Raw genomic sequence first — 26,903 nt, forward strand, 5'->3', positions numbered from 1 at the left:
TGAGGGGGGAGGAGCGGGGTGATCTTGATCTAGACGCCGACAGTGACACAACATGGCGCTGCTCAGCACACAAAGAAAGTACCTGCCCGATCTGTGAGACGCGACACTGCACCACACCAGCACCGCCGCACTGCGTTGACAAGTCCAAACCGCGTCTTCTTGGTGGGGGCGGCACAACTTCGCTGTTGTGGCGCACCACGCGGACACCAGCCACAGCGCATTTCACGGAAAATCCACAGGTGGGTCAGCATGTTCTTCCGCCCCGGCGGTCGCCAGAATGCTCACCCCATGATTGGCCCACACCTTTTTTCTCGCCTGCCCACGCTCCCAGAGTGCGAGAGAGAGCGTGGAACCCTAGCGGCACACACTTTCTTCTATTTCGCCCAAATTTTACCACCGCCTCCTTCTCAAACCCGCCATCACCAACCCCGAAACTTCAGTCAGCCAGGTCAAGTCAACTTGCACCACCACAGCACTGGCAAGATGAAGGTACGGAACGCGTCCCTTCTGCCCTCCCTCACGGATCGAGCTTGCTCCCTGCGACGAACACGACAACGCCGCCGACGCCGCCGCCTCTGCGATGAATGGCCTCTTCAATGGCCGTTGCACGGTCTCTGTTGATGGTTGCACACCGCGCGGCGACGGCGCTCGGTCTGGCGCTCGGTTTCAGTCAACGGCAACGACAAGAAGAAACATTGAACCGCTTTGCTGACTTGGGAACCATAGTTGAACATCAGCTACCCTGCCAATGGCAGCCAGAAGCTCATCGACATCGAAGATGAGCGCAAGCTCGCCGTCTTCATGGAGAAGCGCGTACGTCGATCCCTGCCTATGCGACCTCGAACAAGCGCCCGCACTCCGCGACGTCGAGGCCCCCCGATCTTTTCGAGCCAAGAGAAACACCCGTGCTAACGCAAGACTTCTAAACAGATGGGCGCTGAGGTCCCTGGTGACTCCGTCGGCGACGAGTTCAAGGGCTACATCTTCCGCATCACCGGTGGCAACGACAAGCAGGGTTTCCCCATGAAGCAGGGCGTCATGCACCCCAGCCGTGTCCGCCTCCTGCTCTCCGAGGGCCACTCCTGCTACCGCCCCCGCCGCACTGGCGAGCGCAAGCGCAAGTCGGTCCGCGGCTGCATCGTCGGCATGGACCTGTCCGTCCTCGCCCTCAGCATCGTCAAGCAGGGCGACAACGACATCCCCGGCCTGACTGACGTCGTCCACCCCAAGCGCCTCGGCCCCAAGCGCGCCACCAAGATCCGCAAGTTCTTCGGCCTCACCAAGGATGACGATGTATGTTTCACCCTGCACCCATACTCGATCATCGCCTGCCCGGAGCTGCGATGGAGGTCGTGGCAGTCCGGGTAGAGTGTGAGATGGACCGCCCCAGGCGCGGAATTCGCTCCCCCTTTTCCTCGGACGGGACGGGGGGAGGTGAAACCCGTGACTGGGGCGGGAGAGAGTACAAACAAAACTTTTGAAGAGACGCCACGAGACTAATCTTCGCTGCGGCGGTCTAGGTCCGCAAGTACGTCATCCGACGAGAGGTCCAGCCCAAGGGTGAGGGCAAGAAGCCTTACACCAAGGCCCCCAAGATCCAGAGGCTGGTCACCCCCCAGCGTCTGCAGCACAAGCGCCACCGCGCCGCTCTCAAGAGACGCCAGGCCGAGAAGGTCAAGGACGAGGCCGTGAGTACACCCACCAGCACCACCTATCCACCCCAGCGAACGTGGATTCGTCGCAAATAAAAAGAAAATGTCGTAACTGACCCCTATTGCAGAACGAGTACGCCCAGATCCTGGCTAAGCGCGTCGCCGAGGCCAAGGCCCACAAGGCCGACGCTCGCAAGCGACGGGCGAGCTCCATGCGCAAGTAAGCGTTTTCGGCGTTTTAATGAGGAAAAAGTGGAAATCATACCTTGGTCCCCGGTCTGTGGTTTGCATGCATTGGGAGTGAGGATCTCTCGGTCTCGAATTAGGGGCCAAAATCACGAATGTACTAGAAGCATTTCGGGTAAATTCAAATGCATTCATGATGCCATCTACACGTCCTGCATTCCTGGGAGCGTCCCGCTTGGACGACTTTGCCTGCCCCCTTGGTATTGTTGTATTATCCTACTATGCGTCATGCGGAAACCCGCACTAGGCATATACGGTCTCGATGCTTCCGAGCACCAACAAAACACGGCCTGAGCTTGAGGTGGCATCCTTTGTCTGCTGTATTCTTGCTTGTCTAATGCTTGTGGCCAATTGGCCCTACTCTACACTCCAATATGCCTAATTGCCACCATCCACGGCGCTTCCCAAGCAACCCAAGCAGCCTCTGAGACCTGCACTTCTCAAAGACTACGAGATAGGAAGTTTGAGAGACCGCGCTCGCGGGCATTCCAGTCCTTCCCGAGGCCATTCCCTAAATATTACATCCCCGAAAGGGAAAGTGCAAAGTAACACAGCAAACCAAGGAGTAGTGTCCAGCTCGGGACTCCCATGCTCCCAACGCCTGAGCGCCATGGCACGCTCGGGCTTTGCCTCCACACGTCGTCTATTTAGGCGAAACCAAAGTACTCGCTGCCTTGTGTAATGGCTTTGACGAGCTGCGAGCGCAACATGTCGTAAGTCTCGTACTCGGGGAGATCGAGCTCTGTATTTGCATTGTTAGCCTGGTGCTCATCATCGCTGCAATAGTAGGCGGGTTACTTACGATTGAAGCATGTATGCGACGAGGGTAGTCGGTCTTTGCTACCATAATCGCGATGAATGTTGAAACGATTCACACCATTCATACCCTCCAGCTCCTTAAAGCCATTGAGAGGGACTTTGCTCGTGCCGGTGACGAACTGCAGAAGCTTGGCTCGCTCCTCCTTATCAAGTGATCGGACTGCTCGCCAGAACCACTGAATCTGCTGAGAAGACGGCGTGTAATTCTGGTATTCCGTGTTGCTCTTCCAGTCATCAATGTCAATATCTGGCAGGCCCGAGATCAGGAGTTCCAGCTCCTGCTCGCTAAAGATGGAGATCAGGTTGGCAGGAATGATTTCATGGAAACCTGCTCAAAGGTTAGCCCCGACCCATGAGGAGGACCATCTGAGCAGATGTGGCAGCTTACCCTTCAAGAAATTCTCCATCTGCTCCTTTACCGAGGACAGAAGCTTGTGCTCCACCACAAGGCGGACGTACTCCTGCTTGTTTTCCTCCGTCACGGATATTTCTCGACCGTTTGGAACGAGGTCGACCACGTTGGTAACGCCAAACTCATCATCCTCAACTGAGAATGTCTCCGTAATGATATCAGTAATGTCATTGTCGAGCATCCAGCAAAGAGATTTGTAGTAGTCTGGGTCGAATGACTCCATGTCCTTGACCGACACCGACTTGCCCAAAATGCGCTTGTACACCGCTCGGCTGAAGAAGCAGTCAAGCAGGCGGCCCTCATACAGGGCTTTGCCTATGATACGGCCAATGAACTTGAAGAACATCAAGTGTGCCTCGTTGACACCGCTGAGCTTGTTGGGGTGGAACGTTGTGCGGTCTGAGGAGACGGGGATGAAGAGGGCGTAATTTGGATCGAACATTTGCCGCGCCAGGACTTGGAACCATTCGCGCGTCACGCCTCCAGCATCAACACCTTCTTCGCCATGGAAGCGGATGTTCAGCTTGCCGAACTTCATTTCGTCACCGGACTTGAAGTAAAGAGCCTTGAACGAGTCGCGGAAGACCTGGTCGCGACGGACAGACAGCTGCAAGGCTGGGTACGAAGGGCGTCCGTTGCCCTGGCCCGATCGCGAATGGACGCTGCGGTTGAAGTAGTTCCGCTTGTTGTCAAACTCAAGGACCTTTGGATTTTTGACCAGCAACGCAAATGTGCCGGACATGAGCTTCGGGTTGTTGCGCACAAGTTCGTTGAGGATGCGTCGATGCTCTCCTGTGAAATGGAAGAAGAGGTCGGCTGTGTAATGCTCGGCATCCGGCTTCGGGGCGGCCGTGTCCTTCGTCCAGGGCTCCTTGGGCTGCTCCTCTGCGGTCGTGTTCTTACAGACCACCATGAGGGACTCGATCAAGGGAAGCAAGATGGTGGCGACGTTGAGCATGGTCTCTCGCTGTCGAATGGCGCTGAGGCACGCGCTCAGCTTTTCCCACATTGATGGGAAGGTCGAATTGTGGTACAGCGAGTCGACCAGGTACTTCTTGTCTTCCCCAGCCGCCGTGTCCTTGTCATCACCCGTCTTCTTCTTGCCGTCAAACAGATGATCCAACGCCGTGAGCACGCGGAGCAGTTTGTTTTGCTCGGACGCTCCCGGAGAGAACTTGACTAGCGCGAGGCCTTGAATCTCTGTCCCGTTGGCTGCTTGATCAATGTGCGGAAGCAGATCGTCGAGATCTGAGACGATGTTCTCGCTCAGCAGTCGGGCTTGGCGGACAAGCTCTTCTCCAAATGCTTCTTTGGCTCCCGGAATCGCGGAAAGGTTCTTGATGGTCGAGATCGTGTTTTGGAACGTCTTGGAGTTGCATTCTCTTGCGACGAAAATGCGAACGACCAGAATCAGGTTCTGCGTCGGGATGATGGGCGCCTGCAACTGCTTTGGTCTCTTCGAGGACTCTTTTGCTTTGCTTTCGTCCTCGGCGCCGGGCGCCTTTTGTTCCTCGCCCTCGTGCTGAGCAAGCGCAGTTGTAGCATCGTTGTTGGGCTCATCTGCTGCTGTTTCTTGGCCAGCACCGGTCTCTGGTTTCTCACCACCAGCCTCGTCTGGCTTCTCAACCACTTGAGTCTCCTTCCGGCGACGCTCAAGGTTTTGCAAAGGCATGGTGACCCGGTTTAGTAAGTCGGCAAGGTGGGTCATAACCAGCGAGCTTTCGGTGACGAGCTCACGGTCCAATAAGGTCAGCAAGGAGTTGATGGCGTACTTATGGGCCTTTGAATCCTTTGCTTTGCCTTTTCGACTCAGTGCCCTCTTCAAAGTGGAGCCGACGATTTCATGCTCCGTCAAGAACAGCCATGGGATGTGATGGCTCCTGGTACAGAGGTCGACGAGAAGATCCAAGCATTGCTGAACAATGAGCAGAGGCGAGGTTTCCGAGTTCGGCTGTGTCGTGGAAGTCGCTCCGATGCTTGTCAGCGTCCGCTTAAGGGTCTGAGGAGTCTTCGGCTCGTCCTTTTCCTTGTGTCTCCGGGCCTTCAACGACAGCTGGCCAAAGCTGCGCTCGACGGCGCTCATGTCGATGCTTCCCTCTTGAAGAATCTGCAGAATGCTGCTAACAACCTCGAGGCGGTTCTGTCGATTCTCGCAGACGTCCGCAAAAACACTGAACAAGTAGTTGCGAATCGAGCCCTGCTGTGCAATGAACATGAGTCGCAGCAAAGTTGCAATGCCGGACTTGTCCAGCATCTGCACCACAGTGCGGCGCTGGACCTTGTTCTCGCTCTGCCCCTCAGCTCCGGTACCAGCCGTCACTCTGGCTCCGCTGGGAGGTGTTCTTCCGGGTGCGACAATGGAGTGGATGCCACCCTGCTGGGGAACAGGCGCGTGCTGCTGGACAAGTGCGCGAGCTTGGGCGGCCAACTCCGGGGGCAGCTGATCCATGAGATCCTCTCCCTGGTCGATGAGAGCCTGTTCCCGCAACTCTGGCGGGAATGTGAGAAGAATGCTGGCAGGAGACATCTCGGCGGCGGCGGCGCTCTGGCCACCTTGCGCCGGCTGCCGTCGGCTCCCCTCCCGTAGACGTCGGCGTTCGTCTTGTCGTTCCTGCTGAGCAATTTCCAAACGCAGCTCCTCGGGAAGAGCGTCAAGGAATTCCTGGAACACCTCCGTGGACTCTCCCGTGGCGGCCTCCTCGCGGGCTTGCGAACGTCTCTCGCTTACAGTCTGAGCAATGACCTCCTCTCTGAACTCCTCGGGCAAGGCGGCCAGGTAGTCAGGGTCAATGCCTAGTTCCGTGACATCGACTTCTTCGCCCCTGAGAGTGGTCATTACACGTGGCTGGTTGGCAGCAGATGTGCTGGTCTGAAGATCACTTCCAGCCGTTGCAGTGGGCTCCGTGCTTTCGATGCCTTCCATGACACCGACTTCAGTGTCGGCAGCCGATGCTGCCTGCTCACTGGCGGTGTTGTTGGCCGCAGCGGCCTCTGCAGCGGCTCTCTCGGCTGCCTCCCTCTCCTCGGCTTCTTTCTTTTCTCGAGCGGCCCTCTCCTCCGCTTCCTTGGCCTCTCGAGCCTTGCGCTCCTCATCGCGCCTCTTCCGCTCTGCCTCCACCCGCTTCTCGATCTCGGCCTCCTCAGCCTTGAGCTTCTTCTCTCGCTCTATGGCCGCTGGCGTGAGGTTCGCTACGATTGCATTCGCGAGCTTGCCGGCTTCCGTGTTATGCGCCGAGCCGAAAATCATCCGAGCCTCCTCCTGGTAGCGGTCCATTGTTGACTCGGGCGCGAACGACACTGCCTGGTGGGGTTCTTGGGTCGACGAGCCATCGCGACGCTGGTCGCCTCTAGCCCAGCGAGACGTACTGGCGAGCTCTCGTGCCTCGCGCACACCACCAGGTCCTCCTGTAATCTGGAAGTGAAACGCTTGGTTGCCATTGCGGCCCATGATTGGAAGAAACTCCATCAGCTCGCCCAAGAGACCCATAGGCCCATCGATGACATGCCGGCCAGGACCAAATCGAAGAGATGGCGAATGGGAATGGCCCACCCGTGGTGCGCCATCGGCGGCGTGGTCGGTACGTCGCAGGAGAGGGTTCACACCGTCCTCAGCATTCGGCTGTGCACCGGCGGGCCGGTGGCTGCGAGAGAAGTAGCTTCGGAAATCCAAGTGATCCCGATGCGCGCCAGTGTTGAAGCGGGGCGGAAACGGGCTGCGTTCCATACGAGCGAGCATGGGTCTCCTATGACTGCCGTCGAGGACGAAGAGCGGACGGTGCCCGTCATCCATATCTGCGTTCAGTGAGTCCCACCCGAGGCCAGACGGCATGTGAGGCATCTGGTCCTCGGGGTAGTCATCATCGTATATGTATTCCTCGTCGTCAATGTCCTCGTCGTCATCGTCGTCGTCTTCTTCATCGTCGTGACCCTCGTCCAAGTAGTGATCGTCAAGGCCGAGATCTTGCTCGTATCCCTCGTTATCGCCGCGCATTATTGCCCGTGCCATGTTGTCTAGCAGTTCATGCGGTCCCAGGCCGTGGATGTGGGCTTCCTCTTCATCCTGAACCTCGGCGTCATAGTCGATATCATCGGCTTCTGGATCTTCTGCGTCTCCAGCGTCACTCTCACTCTCCCATCCAGAGTCCCCATCATCATCAACGGGGTTGCCTTCTTCGTCCACGATCTCAACGCGATCCTCGACGTCTTCCATGTCAGCCGAGTCCATGTCGTCGTCTTCGTCATCGTCGCTAGTGTCATCGTCATCCTCGTCATCATCCATGATGACTTCGACGACTCCGGGCTCGCCGTGGAGACCTTCGATCTCGCCCATGCCACTCAACTCCTCGTCATCGTCGCTAATGTTGTCTTCTCCATCGGAGATATCATCATCGCCGTAGTCCATCTCGTCGTCGTCATACTCATCACCGTACATGTCTTCGTCATCTTGCTCATCGTCCTCTGACTCGTCGTCCTCGCCTCGAGGCTCGAGCATTCCTAAGGCGGAATTGCGATACAAGTCCGGAGTCTCCTCCCGATCGTCATCAAGGTCAGACAGAGATGATGTGGAAGCAAACTCCTCGTCGCTCTGGTCCACCGCCGTTAGATCAGACGGTAAAGAATTTGACAAGGGCGAAAGGCTAAGCTCCTTGGCTGTGGCCGTAAGAACCCGCAGAACACGCAAGATGTACTTGATTGCGCGTTTGACGCCAGGGTAATTGAGGCTGATTTCCGCAATTGACGATGTCAGCTTGTCCACGAAGCCCTTCTCGTACATGAGGCGCCGTAGCTGAGCCTGAGAACGAGACTGCGCTTGGTCGACATTTCGAACGCCTGAGCTCTGCTCCTTGTCCTTCTCGCCTATCATGTGATTCATCAGCTCAGCTAGGCCTTGCATTCGAGAGTAGCGGGTCTCCAAGGGCTCGTCGGTGAGCGGAGCCTTTTCATAAGCTTTGAGGACCGTGTCCAACACGAACTTTCGGACAAAAAGGAGGTCGCTCTCGTCGTCGTACGCAAATTTGTCACGGCTACGCTCCACAGGCCGCTCAGCGGTCTTGGAGACCAGCGCTACCAGGACCTTCTGCGTCAAGGAGGAAGTGGCAGCTTTCTTCTTAGACGCAATAGTATCTGTGGCTCCATTCAAGTTGCCCTGGCAGAGCAAGTCGTAGATGAGGTAGTTGAGAATACTGGACCTGGGTTTGATAGGAGTATTGTTCAACAGCGGCGGCGCACTGCGCTTGAAGTTGATGAATTCAACCTTGGTCCTCGTATAACTCTGGAGAAGCTCGGCCAAGCAGCTCAACAGGAAGCAGCGGTAGACGAAGATAGGGTGTTCCTCTGCTTTGAAGACGGGTTTGGACAGCTTCTTGTCAGATTCATCCATCGTAACCTTGTCTTTAGACAACGAGCCCGCGGCGGAGGTGCTGGTCTCAGGCTCGGGCTTGCTGTCCTTTGCCGCTGGCAATGGTTCCTTATCGTCGACCTCGCGATAGTTCACCAGTTCACACAGCAGGAAATGAATGACCCCGTCGGGGTTCTCGACGACCGGACGCTTGCTGTCATGATGGGCCTTCGGTACGTCTGTCATCTCCTTGTCCCCGGCCTCCGTAGACTGCTTGATGTCCTCAGTTGCCGTCTCGTCGGGAACTGGCTTGGAGTCGGCGGCCGCTTCTCCAATTGCCTCCTGCGTTTTCATACTCAGGCCAGGAGATCGTGTGTCGTCTGCTGGCGTCACCTGCCACCTCGAGAATTGGAGCAGCTCATTTGTGACATCGACAAACAGGTCAGGTGCCCGAAGCGCCACAGGAGTCATGCTATGAAGATATTGTGAAATCTCCAGAGTCCCACGGTGCGTCCTCTGCAGGGTCGGGAAGTCGCTTCGGATCTGTGCACGCATAATTTGCTTGATGATCTCTTCGTCCTCGACGACATGACGGAGAACGGTCACGATGTAGGCCGTCAATCTTGTCTGCCGGAGACGCTCAGAGCCAGATCCTGAAAGTTGCTTGGCCATGAGGAACAGGCGCTGCAAGTTCCTCTTCTCACCGACAAGCTTGGCGGCAGCGCGCTTTCGGGTGAGAATAACCAAGACTCGCAAAACGGCAGTTGCTAACATCTCTTCCTTGCCAATTCGAGGCAGAAGTTCGAGCAGAGAAGTGAGAATATCCTCTCGTTGCTGGTCGCCGACGAGCACAGATCCCTTGTGTACGACTGGTGCCGCTACTGGTTCGTCCAACGAAACAGGAGGCTTCCACTGCGCGGCGACGGGCCGTTCGTCACGGCACAGCAAGGTCTCAACAATGAGCAGAATGTATGGGATCCAGGGAGGTAGCTCATCTGTCGAGGAAGAGGTGGGTAGCTTCAGGAAACCAACGTATTCGTCAACCTTGTCTCCCAGGGTCTCGAGGTTACGCTCGAAAAACTTGTCATCTTGAAGCAGCAAAGCCAGCAAGTGGGCATATGCGGCGATGCATTTGCCATTCCGCTTCTTGTCCTCGTCATCGAAGGCGAGCGACGACAATGCAGACGACACCGTGGGCCCGACATCCTCCTGAGCCTCTTGATTTTGCCGACGTAGCACCACGGCAGTAATGAGATCTGACACCTCGATGGCAGTCTCCGGATGGGCCCGAATGACGTCCAGGCATTGGTCGATCAAGTTGTTTTTCAACTTTTCTCTCAACGAACCAAGGTTCTTTTTAGCAGCAACGAACTTGCGAACAACTTCTGGTTCACCCGAGTCGGCCACAGGTGCCGTAGGGGTAGACGATTGCACGCGCTGCCCCTCGTCAGCGGTGGCATCACCGCTGTCCATTAAATCGTGCAGCCCCTCTGTAGCCACGTCTGGTAACGCATCCAGGGACATGCGATCTACATCAGACAGGCTGGGACGCTCGCTTGAGACGGCTTCGTTTGTCGATTCATCCTGGTCGTTATTTGCCGGCTCGAGAACAGCAAGAGCCGAAACGTCGGCGTCTTCGGGCGGGATAGGGTTGCGTGGACCAGCAAGCCCGTCTCTATGGGCACGGCAGTATTCTGTGGTACCTGTCATGTTGCCATTGGTCCTGTACGCAGCCTCGTGCGCGAGACTCTCTTCATAGCCATTATTCAGTGTCTCGGCCACGACATTGCGGTGCGGTTGCCAGTCGAAACGAGCGTCCGTGTATCGAAACGGGTCAAAGGGCGGAACGGTCTTGGATAATTGCGGCAACTCGTGCTCGCCGAGGGAAACCACTTTGAGAATGTCAAGCAGTCGCTTGACAGTGGAATCCGGAACGCTCTCAACCAGATTCGAGTCCCAGAGCTCGACGATCGCCGGCATCGCAATGGCGCGGAATTCGACAACGACTTGCTGCAGGGCCAGACCCGAATGTGATCTCTCGCCGTTCCAGGGGTGGAGATTGAAGAAGTTCCCAGTATCCGTGAGATACTTGCCGTTGAGCAATATATGGTACAGATCGAGGACTTTCTTCAGCCCAAACGCTGCGACCTTGCTTTTTGACGACTCATCATTGTTATTACCAGGTACCTGACGGATGGCGCGAGCGAAAACTCGAAGCATCGTGTTCAAAACATCCAAGCCGCCTAGCTCTTTGAACGCAAGGAGCACCGGCATAATGATGTGCATGCTTGGACGGTCGCTCTGCCTGGTCGGAGGCTGGTCGATGAGCATCTCGTGCACTGTGTGCAGCATGATGATCCAATAATGGAAATCTTTGGAGGACGGTTCTGGCATCATGACTGAAGGCGACAGATGAGCTAGAACGCAGTCGGCAAGGGCCTTGGCTATTTCGAGGTGGCGACATCTTGTGAACGGCTCAGGATGTGATGTCTCGCTGCGCCGTGGTAGGAGCGATCGCCCCAGCGCTTGGAACAATGGAAATGAAGTCGGGATCATGGGATGCAGCAGCACTCTCAACGTTTCGTAGTTCTGAAAGCAAGGGCTAGCTTGCTCTTGCTCCGTAGGTCGTCGCGGCGTCGTCTCGTCCGCCTTCTCGCCTAATCTCCAGTTGCTCGTGCCGTTGATAACATCTGGCAGAGATGCCGCATCGTCGCCTTCGCCCTGGATCTCTCGGGAGTTGGTGCCACCTACCGACGGCTGCCGCCTAAGCGACCAATGCTGTGGGACGACCGACAGCTGGCCAGCTTCTTCGGCCAGAACACCCCGTAACAAAGGACCAATCGATTTGACCAGCGCCAGATAGTAGTCATAGACATTCACCGGATAGAACGAAACATTGTTGTTCCTTGAGGTAAAGAAACAATCAGACGCGATCTTAAGCAGCGTCTGTGCGTTCAACAGTGCTTTGATGATTCTGGTGCCCGTCTTGACAGGCTCCGGGAGATCCGCGCCATCCTTGGGAATATCCAAGTCTCGGTCCAGGAACGCGGCAAAGTACGGCGGAAGGGCCTCAGTCTTGGCACCTAGAGGCTTCAGCACGTCGATCGCATCTTGGGCGCGCCGCAACAGGGAAGGAAGAGCGCGCATGGGAGATTGCTCCACCAGCTGCACCACAACCTGAGTCAAGCCCCTAGAGGCGGCCGTATCGCCAAAGGCAGCAGGGAGACTAGGCGATTGGCAGATGTCAAGCAAAAGCTCGATTCCACCCTTCCGGATGAAGTACGTCTTGAGCATTCCGTTTGACAAGTAAGCTGTGAGGAAGCTGGCAAGCGCGTGGATGTATGGCGTAATCGACTCTGTGGCAGCTTCGGGCTCCTTCTCGACCTTGGCCGCCGGAGCTGCGTCTTTGGGAGATGCAACATCAGCCATATCGACGTCCAGATCGCCGGTGGACGCGGATTCCTTGCCTGTGGGGAGTGTGTTGACATCTTCCAAGCTCCCAGTCTCGGTGACCGTGAGTAGCTTGCCGCCGGCCCTTGTGAGAAGCAACTTGGCACCCCATCCAGCTGTGCGCGCCCTTTCAAGGCCCAGGAAGCGCACGCGTGCCACCATGTCGATTACGGCGTTTGATATCGGCGTCCGCAGCTGGGGGTGGTGACGGGCGAGCTCGTCAAAACTGCTGCCAATGGTGTGGGCGAGATCTCTATCCGACTGCATGCACTTGACGTGGGTGGAGCTTTCGAATATTTGCAGGTAGCTATCAAAAGCCCGCGAGGACACGACCATCTTCATGCCAGTGTTGTTGAGAGAGAGCGAATTCAACACCTGGGGCACAACGCTCATGGCCTCTGCCGAGGCCAGGATACCTGCGGCAAGTGGTCCACGTCGTTCTCGACGCAGTGCTTCGTCTGGAGGCGGATGCGGTCGGTTATCTTGTTCAACGATGGAGTTGATGGCATCATCAAGGGAATCGTCATCATCTTCACTGCCTTCCTCCCCCTCGTCCCCCTGAGTTTGTTCGCCGCCCGAGTGCAAGTCGGTCACAGAACTCCCAGTGATGGCCTCTAGGTACGTCTTGACCATGCCCGATTCCGAAATGGCTGCGAAGCTGGTGGGATCGTTGTTGATGAAGTCGCTCAAGATTGTGACAGTGTGCGTCCATACGACCGAACCGAAAGACTTCTTGTCTTCCATTATTTCACGCAGGCTGCTCAACAGGTCAGACTTCTCGGCCAGATTTCGCAGGAGCCGGTCGGTGTTGGCCCCATAGGTGTACGAATTAGCCATGATGTGGTGAACAAACTTGAGCAGCCACTTGAGCGTCTGCTGCTGATAGAAAGGAATCAAGTAATCAACGGCGCTGGACTGCTGCTCCGGCTTCAAGCCTTGAGAGGCTTTCAACAATGTTCGAGCGTCGCCAACCGCATCGACAACCAACTTAGCAACAGCATCCAACCCATTTGTGCTGAAGAAGGCCGTGAAGGCATTCTGGTATGTCCATATCAGACCATCCACGAACGCCAACACCATGGCGTGGTGGCGCTGAGCGATCTTGGACCGGATGTTGAGAATCTCAACGAGGATGTCCATGAGGCCGGCCGATACCATTTCATTGCCGACACGAGTAGCCATGGACAGATGTAACGTCAAGGAAAATAAGTTGTTTCGCCATTCATCCGCCTCAGTGACATGTTCGCTGTCATCATCACCACTGTCCTTCTCCATTCCGGCAACGGCTTTTCGGATGACATAGAGTAGGATTCCATGGTTGACGTTGGCGTTGAGAGCTGACAGCACGTCCTGGCATCTGGCGTGAAAATTCGAAACTGCCTCCATGAGAGCAAGTGCAATGGATTGCAGCCATAAGGGCACCTCGACTCGGCCACTGGCAGACGGGTGGATGAGCTCTGCCAGCTGATACACCAACTGATAGCGTCTGGTCTCATCAATGTCCTGGCGAAGCACCTTCTCCAAAAAGTTGGATTCGGTGTGGATGTATGCCAGGTTGGTTATGGCGAGTAGGCGCGTGGCCAAGATCTGCCGACGGGTCTCAGACGACTCAAACAAGGCCTTGGCAGCGCGCAGCCTGTGGAACACTTCGTACTTGGCGGCAGCAGGCATGTCCTGAGGACAGCGGGACGTGAGATCTGATATGGGGGTCGAGATGACAGCCGATCGAGGAATATCAAATGATTTCTGTCCTGGGGTGACGTGCTCTTCGGCAACAGCTGGTGTTCGAGGCCCCAGGGGCGACGAGTCCTCGCCGGGGGCGTTGCGTGTTCTCGGGGTATGCTGCTGTGCAGTCATGGTGGAGCTCCGTCGCAGCGGCGTTGGCGTTGAAGGAGCCGACGTGCGACCATGATCCACAACAGCATCGTTGCTCGGCGCCGTCTCCTCCGGGTAGTAAAAGACCCGGACATCGGCCCAATCCTTCCAGCCAATGTCGTCTGAGGACACAAGGGCGGTGAGGTCGTTTGCATGCATGGAGGTGGCAGCTCGAGCGGCACTGCTATGCGCTTTCTCTTTGCCCTTGGCAGACGCGGGGGTCGCATTGGGCGCGGAGTCGGCGAGGCTCACGATGGGGGTCTTGACAAATGGCAACGCAATTTGCTGAACGCGATCCAGGTCGATGTTGTAGTGGTTCGCCAGCAAGGCGGCACTGATCTGCCTCGAAGGGCTGCCGAAACGCTTGACGGACGCTTGATAGCGTTGGGCCAGCTCCGACCCAACTTCGAGGGTGACAATGAGGATAGACAGCGATGTGCTGTTCAAGAGATCGTTCAAATGGGCGCTGCTGGCGTAAATGCTTCGGTTGCCGCAGTGTTCGAGGAGCATGCGAGTGAAGCGCAGGACGGCTTCCACTAGCAGCCTGTCGCCGTCCGACGCAAGTCCAAGTTGCTCCAACTCACGCACATCCCACAGCTTCTCGCTGCTAAAAGGCGTATCCTCGGCATGGTTCGAGAGCATCTCAGCTCCGAAGTCGCGCGTCTGGGGGCCTTCATGCAGCTTGTAGGTCTTGCAAAACTGCCCCAATATACTGTCGAAGCGGTTGAGAAGAGGTATCCAGTGATATAAATCGCCACGTCCAAACGGCCATCTCGACGGAAATTCGGAGAGGTGCTTTGGCAAAGATGGCAGTGGGAGGGCTGCGGTGGTCTGGACATAGTTACGAAGCCAGGGCGACTAATCAGGCGGGGTCAGAGACGGTGTTCTCGAGGGGGGGGATGCGAGAGGGGGGAATCTCACCAGCGTCTCCCTATGTTTGGGCTGCATCGTCTTTGTTATCTTGCCCATGGTGAAAGCAGGAGCGGCAGAAGCCGCGGCGACGAAAAAAACAAGCTCCCCCTCCACTACAGGCGGCCAGCCGGCCGGAGCAACAACGCTGCGCGCAAAGGCGAAGGGCCCTCAGTCGGACAGTTGCTGGTGCGTGTCCTTGCGTGGCGGCTGATGCTAGAGCGAGCAATAATGTAGGAGGGCAACTCGTCGGTTCTGTATGAACGCGGGGGGTAGTGTCGTACAACAGGCGTCCCAGGCTGGGGAGCGCACAGCACCGGAAGAGGGTCTCGAAAGGCGTCGACAACGGCGACTCTTTGCACCGGAGTATGCAGTCCAGGCCTCGGGCAGGTAAACGGAAGGGGTCTGGTAGAAGACGCTTCGACGTCGTTCCTATGGCCGAGATCCAGGCGATGGGCACGCAGCCAGGCGAAGCAGGTCCACTGGGTTCCTTGACGAGTGCAGGTCGTCCAGGAACAGGGCTTGATCCGCGAGGCTCCGGCTCGACGCAGGCGACAGTGCAGATTCAAGCAAGCCGGTCGTGAGGCTTGCTTGGACAACGAAGTGCGGGTTCGGTGAGCGTCATGCACAGAAGAGACGGTGCCGTAGTGGTGCTGGTTGGGACAGATGGGTGTCGGCGGAGAAAAAGAGGTGCTTGTGCTGAGGTGGTGGACGTCGAAACGTCAGGTTGGGAGAAGTGGGCCTTTGCGTAATAGGCGTGGACCAGCGATCGGGCGGTGGGCAGTGGAGACCTGGAAGTTCAAGGTTGGCTCAAGTCGGTGCCTCATCAAGGGACGGGCGGCACTGGACACCTCGTGAAAGCCCCAGTAGTAAAGTACCTTACTGCCCAAGGTACCTTACCTTATTTACCGAATGTCCAAGGCAGGTGCGTGTTGCGTTGCCGTGAGCCGCCGGACGGAGTCGGCTGCAGGCAGTGACGCAGGGGCGGGCACTCACTCATTGTAGAGGTACCTCACCTCGGGTGGCCTGTTATCGCTGCCAGGAAAGGTCGAACAACTTGTGGCAGTGCCAACACGTCATTGGACTGAAAGACGCCAAAGATATATCGAAACCACTGTACTTGATACAGTGAGCAACTGCAACTCCCCTACTAAGATGCCCAAATAAGGTACGGTACCTTAGTACTAGGTAGGTTAGTACCTTACCTACCTACCTAGCAGTAAGTAGGTACCTGATCTACCTTAGTACCTTCAGAGGCACTTCGGTCCTGCTGATGGTCTGGGGGCACCACCGCTCCGTGCGAACCTTCAAGCTTTTAAAGTAGAAGCTCTACCTGAGGTACTGAAGCAATTCCCCGCCGTGGAGGTGGCTACCTCGATCCACGGATCTCATCAAGTTCTCAACACCACGTGCCCGACATCTGCCCCAGCCAGTCTGCGCCCATCGGCAGCACGACCCAGGCCAGGCAACCCCATAAAAGATACCTGCGTACCGGCGACTCACGCGTACGCATCGAGACACAACAAGCACCCAGGGCATCCTACGCACAGCGCCCTTACTACCTAGTAGTAGGCACCCGTCTACCTACTCGAAGGACAGCATCGGGCTGTCTTGCTGTGGTCGACAAGAACCGCGATTCCTATCAGGGCAAGAGAGAACCCGACGTCGTGACGCCTGCCACGGCCGCCTTGCAGGACCTTTGACGATCCATGGATGTGGACGACTATTCGAGCCACGCGCTGTCCGCGTCTCGGGTGGCCCCTGGCGCGCCTCTCCGTGAATGGCCTATGCCCGTTTGAATGCGGCTGCAGTGCCGTGCATCTCTATCGAAGCCTCGCGAGGCACAGAGTTTCCCTATGGATGCGGGCCGGTCCTGCTTGCTTGCCTCGCCAGCAGTGATGATTCATCGCGTCTCAACATATGCGTGTTGCCGTCTTGCATACGATGCTTGTCGCACTTTGTTTGATGCCCGGTCTTTCACAGCACTACGACGCCATCATATTGTGACGTGGGACGGATTGACTTTATCTCGATGGCGCCCAAACACCTCTTTTGTCACTCGCATCGGGTCGCCGCTCCATTGTCAGTTTCCCATTCGGCCTGGTCGCGCGTGACTCTGCCCACATTGACTGCTTACTTCGCTAAGCATCCCTACCCTGGACTATGCCAAGGACCTTGTCGGCTCTGCGACACGAACCATTGATGATGTGCTGTATGATGTGCAGTGGGGGTACGGCAAGCGGTCCTCCCTTACGAACTCGGATCTTCTTCCGTGGCGTTGGAGATCGGAACTAGGTACTAGCAACAGGGCTGCTGTCACATTGATCTTGTGCAACAACCAAGTTAGCGACTACAGCATATGCATGGAGCAGCGAAACGTTGCATGACATAAGGTATGGCATGTTAGCCGAGGTCGCCAAAGGCTTCGACTCAATGTCCTTCCCCTCGTTGTCGTCTTCGCGGTGCAGGTGGGCAAGGAAAGGCATGGATGCATTATATCTCTGCTCGCGCTGAGCCCTAACCCCGCGTCTGGTATTTGTGCCACCGTACGTTAGTGGTGAGGTGCCGTCACGTTCCATGCCGGTGATGGCCCTGTACGCGCTCGCCATCGACCCAGTCTGCGTCGCGATGTGAGACAAAGTCGCAGGATGCTCCGCCTTAGGGGGGGGAGTGTCACGCGATGCGATCATTGTTCCTTGTTGCTGGGGAATGGGGAAGCGCGCCGTTGCGAACATGAAGCCGAGTAGAGGCCGTGGTGGCGGTCATTCCGTGGTGTATTGGATCGGGATGCCTGCCTCGCCCAAGAATGATTGTATATTATGCCGCCGTCGGTTTGCGACTTGAAAGAGAAAACAAGACCGTCCCGTTGACCGCCAGAGGCCACACGCTGGCACGGGGTCTCTGGGCGGCCCCATGCTGTCGCCTAATGAGAGCCATATGCTAAGGTACCTAGTACTAATGGTTGCTGCGAGCAGGGCCCTCTTTGGCTGGCGGTCCAGATGCGGTGCAGGCCTACGACATACAAAGTACTAAGGGGTCAGGTGGTGTGCTGGCGACGTGTGTACAAGCGCAGGTACGGGCAACTGTGCACGTTTGCTGCAGCGGGCAAGCCATGGAAGGATTTCACACGACCCGACGGGAGGGAGGGACATTCAAAGCAGCGGGCATCTGTCCTGCTTCCAGGTTCCAGGTTGCTTCTACAGTCGCTGGTGCCCAGGTGGTGGTACGAAGTTAGGATGTCATGGAGTGGAGGTCGTACCGCCTGTGGCCACTTGCTCGCCCTGCGCTGACCGCTTGGCCACGGAGCAACCATCCCATCCACACACGAAAACGCCCTGAAGACGGATGGATGCGTTAGAGGGGCGGGCAGGCAGCCAATCCTGGAGACGCGGCCCACTGAAGCTGCCGAGCAAAGCGGGCCTTTTATGCCCCCACCAGCACCAGGGGGAGCGGCCCAGTGGCGGTCCACCCGTTGTTGAGTATGAGTGGCTCCATTGTTTCGTCGCAGTTAGTACCTGCGTAGCTGCAGTTTCGCGCAGCAGCAGGTGAACCGCCTGAGATGACATTGGCAGCTCCCAATTACTGGACCTGGCCTCCTGAAATCACGTATGCCCCTCGCGAGCCGCCTGACTGGGGAGGCAGAGGCAACAAGAAAAAAAAAGTGGAAGGCGAGCACCTGCCGCTCCCTGTGCTAAGCCAGGCTAATTACTGTCAACGAAACCTCCATGCTAACAAGACCAATGCCATGCCCCACGGCATGTGCCATGTGCCCCTAAACTTGTCGTCCCCCCCTAATTCGTGCTGTCGGAGCTCCTCCCCTCGAACTCGTAACCCTTCACTCGCCCACTCTACTCTGTCTCTCTCTCTCTCTCTCTCTCTCTACCTTACTCCCCAAGGGCGACTGGCACATTTGACTTCTTACCCTCGATTCGAGCCTGCGCCGCCCGTTCTCGACCCCATTCTTCGCCGCCCGCCCCTGCGCGAGCGACCCAAGACGACATCGAGCGAAATTCGAGTTACCCACTGGGACCTCACGCCACGCATCCCTGATACCTCCCCTTCAGGCAGACTACTCTCGTCCACGAAACGGCCGACCGGCGAACGACAGCGTACAACATTCATCCCTCACCAGGAGGTCTCGAGCGCCACAAGGTCGTTGCTTGATGGCCACTGGCTGAGCTGAGGCAATCCCCTGTTCACGTCTCCTCCCTGAACACCCGGCTGCCTCGCCGGGGAACCATCGAAGCCATGTCTAAGCAGGACGACGACGTGGCCTCGGCGGCGCAAGACAGTCAACAGAACCATCAAGCACAAGAGTCAAAAGATGTTGCTGCCCCGTCCCCACCGGCCTCGGAGCCAGATGCTGTACGTCCCTCTTCCCTGCTCCGCAGGTGATGGAGTTGCGCGCGGCACGGACCATCGACTGCTGCGCTTCCCGACCGCTGCCCTGCATACCGTTGCTGACTGCATCAACCGTAGGCTGCCGAGAATGACTCGTTTGAAGATGCTGTCGACGCCGTGTCCGTGCGGTCCCTGACAAAAAGATCTGCATCCGCCAGCAAGAGCCCGCCACCTCCCGACGCTGAGCGAGACACCAAGCCCGATGCGAACGACGACACTGGGGATGGTCGCCGTGACTCGTCCGGGACTGATACCAAGCCTCAGCAACACCGGTCCTCGTCGCAAGTCTCCAAACGCATATCGCACGACTCAAATCTCGATAATGTCGATCTGGACGATGAAGCCCCGGCCAAGGCCAAGGGTGAGAAGCTTGTCATGCTGGAAGCCCATCCAAGAGACGTGAGACTGACTTTCGTGCAGAGTCGCACAGCCCTGTCGAAAAAGAACCGTCCGGCAGAAAGCTGTCTCTGGGCGGCCTCACCAGCGCTTTGCCCTCCATGCCCTGGTCGCCCCAACCCGAGTCGCCCGCAAAGAGTCCGAGACCACCGTTGGCCGCGGTTGCCTCACCGCCTCCAGAGCCCAAGCCACAACCTCCCACCCGAAAGCTTACAAGCCCCTTCTCGTGGCTTTCGCGCAACACATCTAGCAAGGACAATCAAACCTCTCCACCTGTACAAGCATCCACGAGAAGGAATACGGCTAGCTCCATTGCGACCCTGATGAGCAACCCGGAGATGATGTTGAGCCGTTTGGAGGAGGAGAGCGAAGGTACGCCCAATGGCAAAGCCGCCCCGAACCGCGAGAGCCTCAAGGACAGGTTTAAAGCAGTCCGTATGCGAGAGGAGGCTGGCATTGCGGGCGGCGGCGGGGGCTCAGATGGGGCCACCGATGCGCTAGGCCTGGTCAACCAAGCTGGGGATGCCTCACCCACCGAAAAGACCCCTACACAATCTCTTCCTGGGCCAGACAAGGCGCTGGCCCCCGGGACAGCCTCGGGTGTCAATGTTGGCCCGTCAGCCATGCCGGACACACAGGTTGACTGGGATCTGTGGCAGTCAGTCGTCTATGAGGGACCTGCCGCAGTAGCCCGCACCAGTGCCGAGGAGCTCAACAAGGCCATCGCCACGGGAATACCCCATGCCATTCGGGGAGTTATTTGGCAGGTTCTAGCACAGAGCAAGAACGAGGATCTTGAGGCGGTTTACCGAGAGCTTGCAGCGAGGGGCACGGACAAGGACAAGAACAGACAGAGCAACAGCACAACGTCGAGCACAGTCAGCAATGGCAACCTCAGCACACACAGCGGCGACGCAGCATCCTCGGCATCATCCGTGCACTCTGAACAGTCTGCCGGCAATGGTAGCATCTCCCCGAAGGGAGAAAAGAGCGCAGAGGCCATTGCTAAAGCGCAAGCTGCAGCCACTGCTGAGCGCAAAAAGCGAGAAAAGGAGGATGCTGCGGTATTGCAGAAGCTGGAGAAGACCATTCGCCGCGATCTTGGGGCCCGTACAAGCTATTCGAAGTTTGCGGCCGCCGCCGGGCTTCAGGAGGGCCTGTTTGGTGTCTGCAAGGCCTACGCTCTCTTCGACGAGGGGGTGGGATATGCACAGGGCATGAACTTTCTGATAATGCCCCTGCTTTTCAATGTGAGTGCCAACCCAACTAGAGATGAGTGACTTCAGTCGCTGACAGAATTTGCAGATGCCAGAGCAGGAGGCCTTCTGCCTTTTAGTTCGCATGATGAACCACTACCGCCTCCGGGACCTCTTCATCCAGGATATGCCGGGATTGCACATGCACCTCTACCAATTTGAGCGACTGCTAGAGGATGTCGAACCTGCACTATACTGTCACTTACACAGGCGAGGCGTCTCACCACATCTTTATGCCACACAGTGGTTCCTGACATTGTTCGCGTACCGTTTCCCTCTTCAGCTGGTGCTTCGAATCTACGACCTGATTCTGTCCGAGGGCCTGTCGGCAATCCTCCGCTTTGGTATTGTGCTGATGCAGAAGAACGCCAGCACGTTGCTGGCTATTTCGGATATGCAACAGCTCACGACGCACCTTAAGGACAAGCTCTTCGACGTGTATATCGACAAGGACCCGAGCCAAGGAAGCATTCTCGAGAATGGTTTCTTCGGAAGCTCTAGTTCGAGCATGGACAAGGAAGTGTACAGGGCAGACCAGCTGATCAGGGACGCCTGCGAGGTTAAGATCACGCCCGAGACACTGAAATTGTACACGGCCGAGTGGGAAGAAAAGACAAAGGCCGAGCGAGACCGCGAGATAGAGCTGCTGGAACTCCGCGCGGCGAACCAGAACTTTGCCATCCAGGTCCGGAAGCTGGAAGAGCGCGTCCAGGTGTGCGACCGTGAACAAGCTGCCCTAGCCACGGAGCTCGTGCACACGAAGGTGGAGAACGAGGAGCTGCGGGACGAGAACGAGAGCCTCAAGGGCCAGGTCCGAGAACTGAAGGTTGTCATCGAGCAGCAGCCTGCCGAAATTGAAGAGAAGTGGAACATGGAGAGGGACGACTTGATGAAGCGGAACGGGAACGTCCACGAGGAGAATCAACGCCTGGAGAAGGAGATGTCCGAGCTGGAAGAGGAGCTTGTCCAGACGAAGATGCAATACGCTGAGGTACGTGACATCCCCTATCTCCCCGGTTGCGGCTAGCACATCATTTACTAACATTGGATCCACGTGTAGATCAACTCGCAGCATGAGGCTCTGACTCGCAAATGGGCCGACTTGAAGCGTCAATTTTCGTAGGCGTAGGGGCGGAGTGATGGAACCCGCTCCCATACCTGGGGTCGGGAGCATCAGACAAGACAGCGCCTTGCTGCAATGGACCACAGGTGTCATTCGCACAAACTCGGTCGTTTTGAGCGCGCGTTTCTCTCACACAAGTGTCATCGTGTCGACACAGGGTGCTCTGTTTGTAAGATGAGGCGTCGGAAGCATTATCTGGCGCGATGGTCGTGAACACACGATTCAGGGGCCTTTTCTGCCCCGAGGGAAGAAGAAAAATCCAAGGCATGAAACGTTTGGAGGCATTCATATGTCGATATCGGTGACAAGCAGTCTCAGCCGAGGACAGCGGCGTCTGGCGACATGTGACTAGAAATGTATTGTTGGTGAGAAGCCTTCCGCTTCTGCCTTGACTGGCAGCCAAGAGCGGCCAAATAACTTAGGTGGTCACTGGGGGACAAAAGGTACACAACGACCCGTTCAATTTGAATGCGCGTGCCAAGAGTGTCATAATGTCTTGGTTGTGAGAAATATCTTTTTGATTCCTTATGGACCCGTCCCGATGCTTATGAAGCTCTTCATGCCCTGAAACGACAAGACAGCGAGAAAATCCTTGAACACCATACCAAAGGGCCACACATCGTGCCCCCTCCGGCCCCGCACCATCCCGACAGCGGCCTTTCGGCTCGCTTACTTGTGCAGCTTGCGCTGGTAGAAGGCAAGCTCCTCACCCTCCAGGATGTAGCCGTCGCAGCGGCCGGACTGGCCGGGGCGGCTGGAGATGATGGCGTAGAGACGACCAGCCTCGAACTGCTTCTCAACAGCGGGCTCGACCTTGCCCTGGGAAGCGTAGCGGGCGGCCTGCTTCTTCTCGACGGCCTTGCTCTTCTTGGTCTCCTCCTCAACCTTGCCCTCCTTGGCGGCCTGGGCCTTCTGGCGTCTACGGCCGATGGGCTGGCCGTAGTGGGCCTCGTACCATTGCCGGAAGGGGGCAGCGTCGATCTGGACGACGGCGGAGCGGGTCAGGGTATTGGTGCGGACAAGCTCGTTGTTGGAGGGGTGGTAGGCGACGACGATGACGCGGGTCTTGCGGGTGCAGCCCTCGGAGGCCCAGGCGAAGTTGCCCGAGTCGAGGCGCAGGGCGCGGTACTTGTGGTTACCGCCGCGGGTGCGGACGGTGTGGATGCGCTTGGCGCCGATACGGGTGTTGGCACCCTGGCGGCCAGCCTCGAAAGCGCGCTTCTTCCCTGTTGGCAGAGGTCAGAACGTATGATCTATACGAAGAACCATACGGGCTTTCGATTGTATGTATATTGTATTTCTTGGATTACGCACGGTAGTATGCGCGCTTGGCACCGGAGGCGGAGCGCTTGTGGCGGGAGTCGCGAGAGATACCCATGATTGCGAGCTCTGCGGGACGAAGAGTGTCAGCACTCTGCTTTTCTTTTTGCTTCTATTCACGATAACCCCGACAAGGGTCGAGAGAGAGAGAGAGGTGGGAGCTCCGAAGGATTGAGAGGACCGGAGAGGACGGAGCAAAGGCGAGCAAATGCCTGGTAGACATAGACGCCCACATGTAGCTAGGAGCACGAGATCGTTGGGGTATCGAAATCGCCATCAAGCCCGCGCGGCCGAATTGAGAAAACGTCGCGATGTAGCCGGTGACGGCTGCCTCGTCTTTCTGCTCGTGGTTGTGCTCTGCGCGCGCGCGCTCTCTCTCTCTCTCGTCTTTCGTCGCGATGGTGTATCGGAAGGATGTGGTGTCGTCTTACCTGATGAATGGTATAATCACCAGTGCAATCGAATTGTCGGCGGATGTGGGAGGAGTGAACTTTTCGACGGGGGACGATGTTGGAGGGCTGAATTGCAACGAAAATTGTGGTTGTGGGCACGGGGGTTTCGCTAGCGCCAGGTACGTACCGGTCTCTCAGGGCTTCTCGGAGGGTGCGTTAGTCCGGGTGACCCTATCACGTGCCATCGCGTTGATGGGCCGCCGTTACAGGCGACGACAACTCGATGACTAAGTGGGGAGCTATTCCGTTTTGGGGGCGTGGTGTGTTGTCGGAACGGGGGACCCGTGCCATGCACCACAATGTTCTCTTTTTCAACGTCGAAACTCTGAAACGGTCTTTGTGATGAGCTCGTGGTTGAACTGCTACATATGGCGCACGTGAAGCGTGCTATGCACAGTGTTCGTATCGTACATTTGCTTCTCCTTTTTTAATTTGCGCCACCATGGCGCAGGCCTGTATGCTCCTCCATCCATTAGACATTATCCTGAACGTCCACGTGACGGTTCCTTTTGCGATCCATAGGCCCTGCAAGCTTTGCTCGCGAAAGTGCTGATCACCATTCTCAGCTCCGCGGCCCATCTGTAACTTCACTCAGGCGTCGTGAGCTACAAATCGGAAAGGGAGTTGCCCTAGTCAGTGTCAGCTGCTCGCAAGTGCTATCTCGCCGCTCGACTCAAAAGACCAGCATCCCCTCAGGCCGGAGTCTACCTTGCCACAGAGTCTCTGGTACTTTTGTCTCTCATTCATTGCGGTCAGAGCCGTACATTTGATCGAGTCAGCTGAAGTTGTTGCTAATATATATGTGTCTGTGTTCCGACAGCCAGGAAAGGTTCAAAGCTATGCGTGGGCGTTGTGTAGGAACTACCACTCTTCGGGTGGCGAGGTGGGCAGAAGTAAATGCGAGTTGGGGACCGGCAACTTGGCCTGCCAGCGGATGGTGCCATCGGGATTGTAGACGGCGTCTGGATGGGCCTGGGCGTAGCCGGGGTCGACCACGTTCATGCGCGGCACGGGCAAGGCGCGGCCGTAACGACCGACTGGCGCTTCTTTGTACTCTGCCATCGTGGGCCAGTCGGCACGCAAGTGTTCGGGAGTCGGGTCGTTGTTGTTGAAGCAGTTTGGCGCGCCCAGCACTGGGGAGAAGGCGGCGCTCAGCTGCCGGCCGCCAAACAGCGGGCCAACTTTCACGTCAGCCTGCTCCTGCTCTTCTTTTGTGAGGCCCGAGTGCTTCCTGCGTTCCGCGGTGTTCTCCCGCTGGCGAAGCGTTGCCTCCAGCTCCTTGCGTCGATCCTCGGCAAAGGCGGCCTTGTGAGCGGCCATCTCCGACGGGCTCTGCGGGATGAAGGGCGACTTGTCTACCCCGATGTGGTGAAGGTTTGTCATGAGCCGAGAGAAGGCGGCGCGGTCTGTCGCCTCCTGACTCATCCATGTCTTTGACTGTGACCACGATCCAGGATCTAGACTTTCGGTCAACTCAGGCGACTCGTGTAGGAGCACAGGTGTTCTCAACGGCTCGGGGGGAAACGCACTTTGCTGCGTCATATGCTGTGAGTTTTGCGCTGCCGCACCGAACTCTGGCTGCGATGGATCGAAAGCGAGGTTGGTGGTCCCTGGCTGATGTGCAACAGGGAAACCGTGGGTCGCATTGATCGCAACCTGGGTCACATACGGGCTCTGTAGGTCGCACCGTGTCAGCCTAGAACTCCCTCAAGGGGGTGCGTACAGGGTGTTGGGTGACTTACGGCATACTGAGTCCGAGGAGCAGGCGTCTCTGCAGCGGCTTGGCTGGGTTGGACGGGAAGCAGGTCCGCTGACTGAAGCTGCGTGTCACTGTGTACCGCGAGCGGCTGCTGATGCTGCTCTTGTTGCTGAGCTAGATAAGGAGTCAGATTAGGGGCAGGTTGGTGCGGTGCAGCTGCGAGGCCCGCCAACATGGTATCGAAGTATTGGGCGCCTTGAGATGCCGACCGTAGGTGTCCATCGTAGTAGTTCGCCCTGTAATGCATACCTGAGTTTCTAGTATCGGTTGAGAAGCTTCGCGCATGCTGAGGGACGGCACCTGTGCGGGAGCTGTGGGATTCTGTGCGGCGCCCTCTATTTCGACGTCCGCCTCGCTTTTGAGGTTTCTCGCTCGGGGCCGAAGGGCTGCTCACGGTGCCCTGGGACAGGGCTGTCTGACCGGGTGCATTTTCCTCTGCCTGATAGTCTCCGGATCGAGGAGTACCGAGGGCACTGTGTGGAAAGGGTAAGTGTGCGTATGAGGATGAAGCCTCCCCCTGAGCCATCAAGTGAGGTGGAGGGGCGTAGCGATCAGGAAGGTTGGTGTTGACGGACTGGAAGCCGTGCTCGCTGGCAAACGCTTCCATCTGTCTCTCAGTCGTAAAAGAGTGGGATGGGTACCTTTGATGCTGCGTGACCTGAGGCTCTGGGCCTGCGATACCGGTAGCCATCGCCGGACCAGTAAATGGGTCCGTCTGGTCGTCACCTATTGCAGGATCAGCCACAAGTAGATGAATTTAAGGGAGGTACTAGCACTTACCTTCCAGATTCAACTCCGAGTCACTGTTTATGGCAGCTGGCAGCTGGGTCTGATTGTAGTAGTCAGCACTGGTAGAAGGGGGGTATGCGTTTGGCCATTGCTGGGCATGAGCCCGAAGGGCAGGATAACTGCCATAGCCGATATATCCCGCATTTCCTGACCAAGAGCGATAGTCTGTTGACTGGGGAGGGTAATTTGCAGTCTCTTGGGGTGGAAAACCGGGGTGGTTTGGGGCTTCAACGACCGGCTTCGACGCGAGTCCGGACGCATGGTCCGGTGTTGCTGTTGGGCTGACGGCCTGCTGGGCAAGAACCGCCAGCTGCGCATTATGATCCGCCAACTGTGAGGCGTTTTTGTTCGGACTGGTCAAGGGGGTGAAGTTGGGGGCGAGCGGATTCATCCTAGGGCTGGGTCCCCAGGGAAGCCTGGGGTCGGTGATTGAGGGGGTACTCGTTAGGCTTTGTGAAGCCACAAAACTGATGCTCAAGAGGCCGCTGGCTTCGACAGACGTGGCAAAGAGCCGAAAGCTGCGGGTATAATGAGCCTATTGGGCGGACTTGGCTCGAGATGGGGGAGTCTTGGGTAAAGGACGAGCGATAGCCGCTTCGGTTGGGATCAGCGTCGTGGTGCGAGACGAGGCACGAGACTGTGGAAAACGACACAAGAAAAGAGAATGTCGGCGGTGTTTGGGAGAAGGAAGTTTGGTATGATTCAC

The 26,903-nt window shown here is 57.1% G+C and overlaps 5 protein-coding genes across 5 annotated transcripts; 2 read left to right on the forward strand and 3 right to left on the reverse strand.

Moving 5' to 3' along the window:
* The first annotated feature begins 363 nt into the window (after window positions 1-363).
* On the forward strand, window positions 364-2,204 carry RPS6 (40S ribosomal protein S6). Its single transcript, XM_047987731.1, has 5 exons — window positions 364-489; window positions 727-813; window positions 931-1,293; window positions 1,521-1,688; window positions 1,781-2,204. Exons 1-5 carry the CDS (start codon window positions 484-486, stop codon window positions 1,874-1,876), a joined length of 720 nt encoding a protein of 239 aa, XP_047843717.1. The 5' UTR covers window positions 364-483; the 3' UTR covers window positions 1,877-2,204.
* TOM1 (HECT-type E3 ubiquitin transferase) lies at window positions 2,200-15,631 on the reverse strand. Its single transcript, XM_047987732.1, has 4 exons — window positions 14,714-15,631; window positions 3,106-14,650; window positions 2,701-3,045; window positions 2,200-2,640 (listed from the first exon to the last, which is right to left on the reverse strand). Exons 1-4 carry the CDS (start codon window positions 14,759-14,761, stop codon window positions 2,546-2,548), a joined length of 12,033 nt encoding a protein of 4,010 aa, XP_047843718.1. The 5' UTR covers window positions 14,762-15,631; the 3' UTR covers window positions 2,200-2,545.
* A 2,805-nt stretch (window positions 15,632-18,436) lies between these two features.
* On the forward strand, window positions 18,437-22,451 carry JDV02_006343 (uncharacterized protein). The gene is made up of 5 exons (XM_047987733.1): window positions 18,437-19,066; window positions 19,181-19,463; window positions 19,523-20,748; window positions 20,804-21,745; window positions 21,815-22,451. Exons 1-5 carry the CDS (start codon window positions 18,950-18,952, stop codon window positions 21,875-21,877), a joined length of 2,631 nt encoding a protein of 876 aa, XP_047843719.1. The 5' UTR covers window positions 18,437-18,949; the 3' UTR covers window positions 21,878-22,451.
* RPS8A (ribosomal protein S8A) lies at window positions 22,363-23,709 on the reverse strand. The gene is made up of 3 exons (XM_047987734.1): window positions 23,629-23,709; window positions 23,192-23,266; window positions 22,363-23,103 (listed from the first exon to the last, which is right to left on the reverse strand). The coding sequence occupies exons 2-3, from the start codon at window positions 23,253-23,255 to the stop codon at window positions 22,547-22,549; spliced, it is 621 nt and encodes a 206-aa protein (XP_047843720.1). The 5' UTR covers window positions 23,256-23,266; window positions 23,629-23,709; the 3' UTR covers window positions 22,363-22,546.
* Window positions 23,710-24,510: 801 nt separating this feature from the next.
* On the reverse strand, window positions 24,511-25,583 carry JDV02_006345 (uncharacterized protein; the record flags this gene model as incomplete). The annotated part of the gene is made up of 3 exons (XM_047987735.1): window positions 24,511-25,106; window positions 25,179-25,323; window positions 25,392-25,583. 3 exons carry the CDS (start codon window positions 25,581-25,583, stop codon window positions 24,511-24,513), a joined length of 933 nt encoding a protein of 310 aa, XP_047843721.1.
* Between the last annotated feature and the right edge of the window lie 1,320 nt (window positions 25,584-26,903).

Source organism: Purpureocillium takamizusanense, chromosome 5 (genome assembly GCF_022605165.1).
Source record: "Purpureocillium takamizusanense chromosome 5, complete sequence".
Taxonomy (NCBI): Eukaryota; Fungi; Ascomycota; class Sordariomycetes; order Hypocreales; family Ophiocordycipitaceae; genus Purpureocillium; species Purpureocillium takamizusanense.

Excerpts from the sequence above, each read along its gene's own strand:
- RPS6 (XM_047987731.1), top strand. Across the intron at positions 814-930 it reads CCGTCTTCATGGAGAAGCGC|ATGGGCGCTGAGGTCCCTGG; the intron begins GTACGTCGATCC and ends ACTTCTAAACAG. Across the intron at positions 1,689-1,780 it reads AGAAGGTCAAGGACGAGGCC|AACGAGTACGCCCAGATCCT; the intron begins GTGAGTACACCC and ends CCCCTATTGCAG.
- RPS8A (XM_047987734.1), bottom strand. The coding sequence starts at position 23,255 with ATGGGTATCTCTCGCGACTCCCGCCACAAGCGCTCCGCCTCCGGTGCC. Across the intron at positions 23,104-23,191 it reads TGCCAAGCGCGCATACTACC|GGAAGAAGCGCGCTTTCGAG; the intron begins GTGCGTAATCCA and ends CTCTGCCAACAG.
- TOM1 (XM_047987732.1), bottom strand. The coding sequence starts at position 14,761 with ATGGGCAAGATAACAAAGACGATGCAGCCCAAACATAGGGAGACGCTG. Across the intron at positions 3,046-3,105 it reads GATGGAGAATTTCTTGAAGG|GTTTCCATGAAATCATTCCT; the intron begins GTAAGCTGCCAC and ends ACCTTTGAGCAG. Across the intron at positions 2,641-2,700 it reads GTCGCATACATGCTTCAATC|AGCTCGATCTCCCCGAGTAC; the intron begins GTAAGTAACCCG and ends ATGCAAATACAG.
- JDV02_006343 (XM_047987733.1), top strand. The coding sequence starts at position 18,950 with ATGTCTAAGCAGGACGACGACGTGGCCTCGGCGGCGCAAGACAGTCAA. Across the intron at positions 19,067-19,180 it reads CGGCCTCGGAGCCAGATGCT|GCTGCCGAGAATGACTCGTT; the intron begins GTACGTCCCTCT and ends CATCAACCGTAG. Across the intron at positions 20,749-20,803 it reads TAATGCCCCTGCTTTTCAAT|ATGCCAGAGCAGGAGGCCTT; the intron begins GTGAGTGCCAAC and ends CAGAATTTGCAG.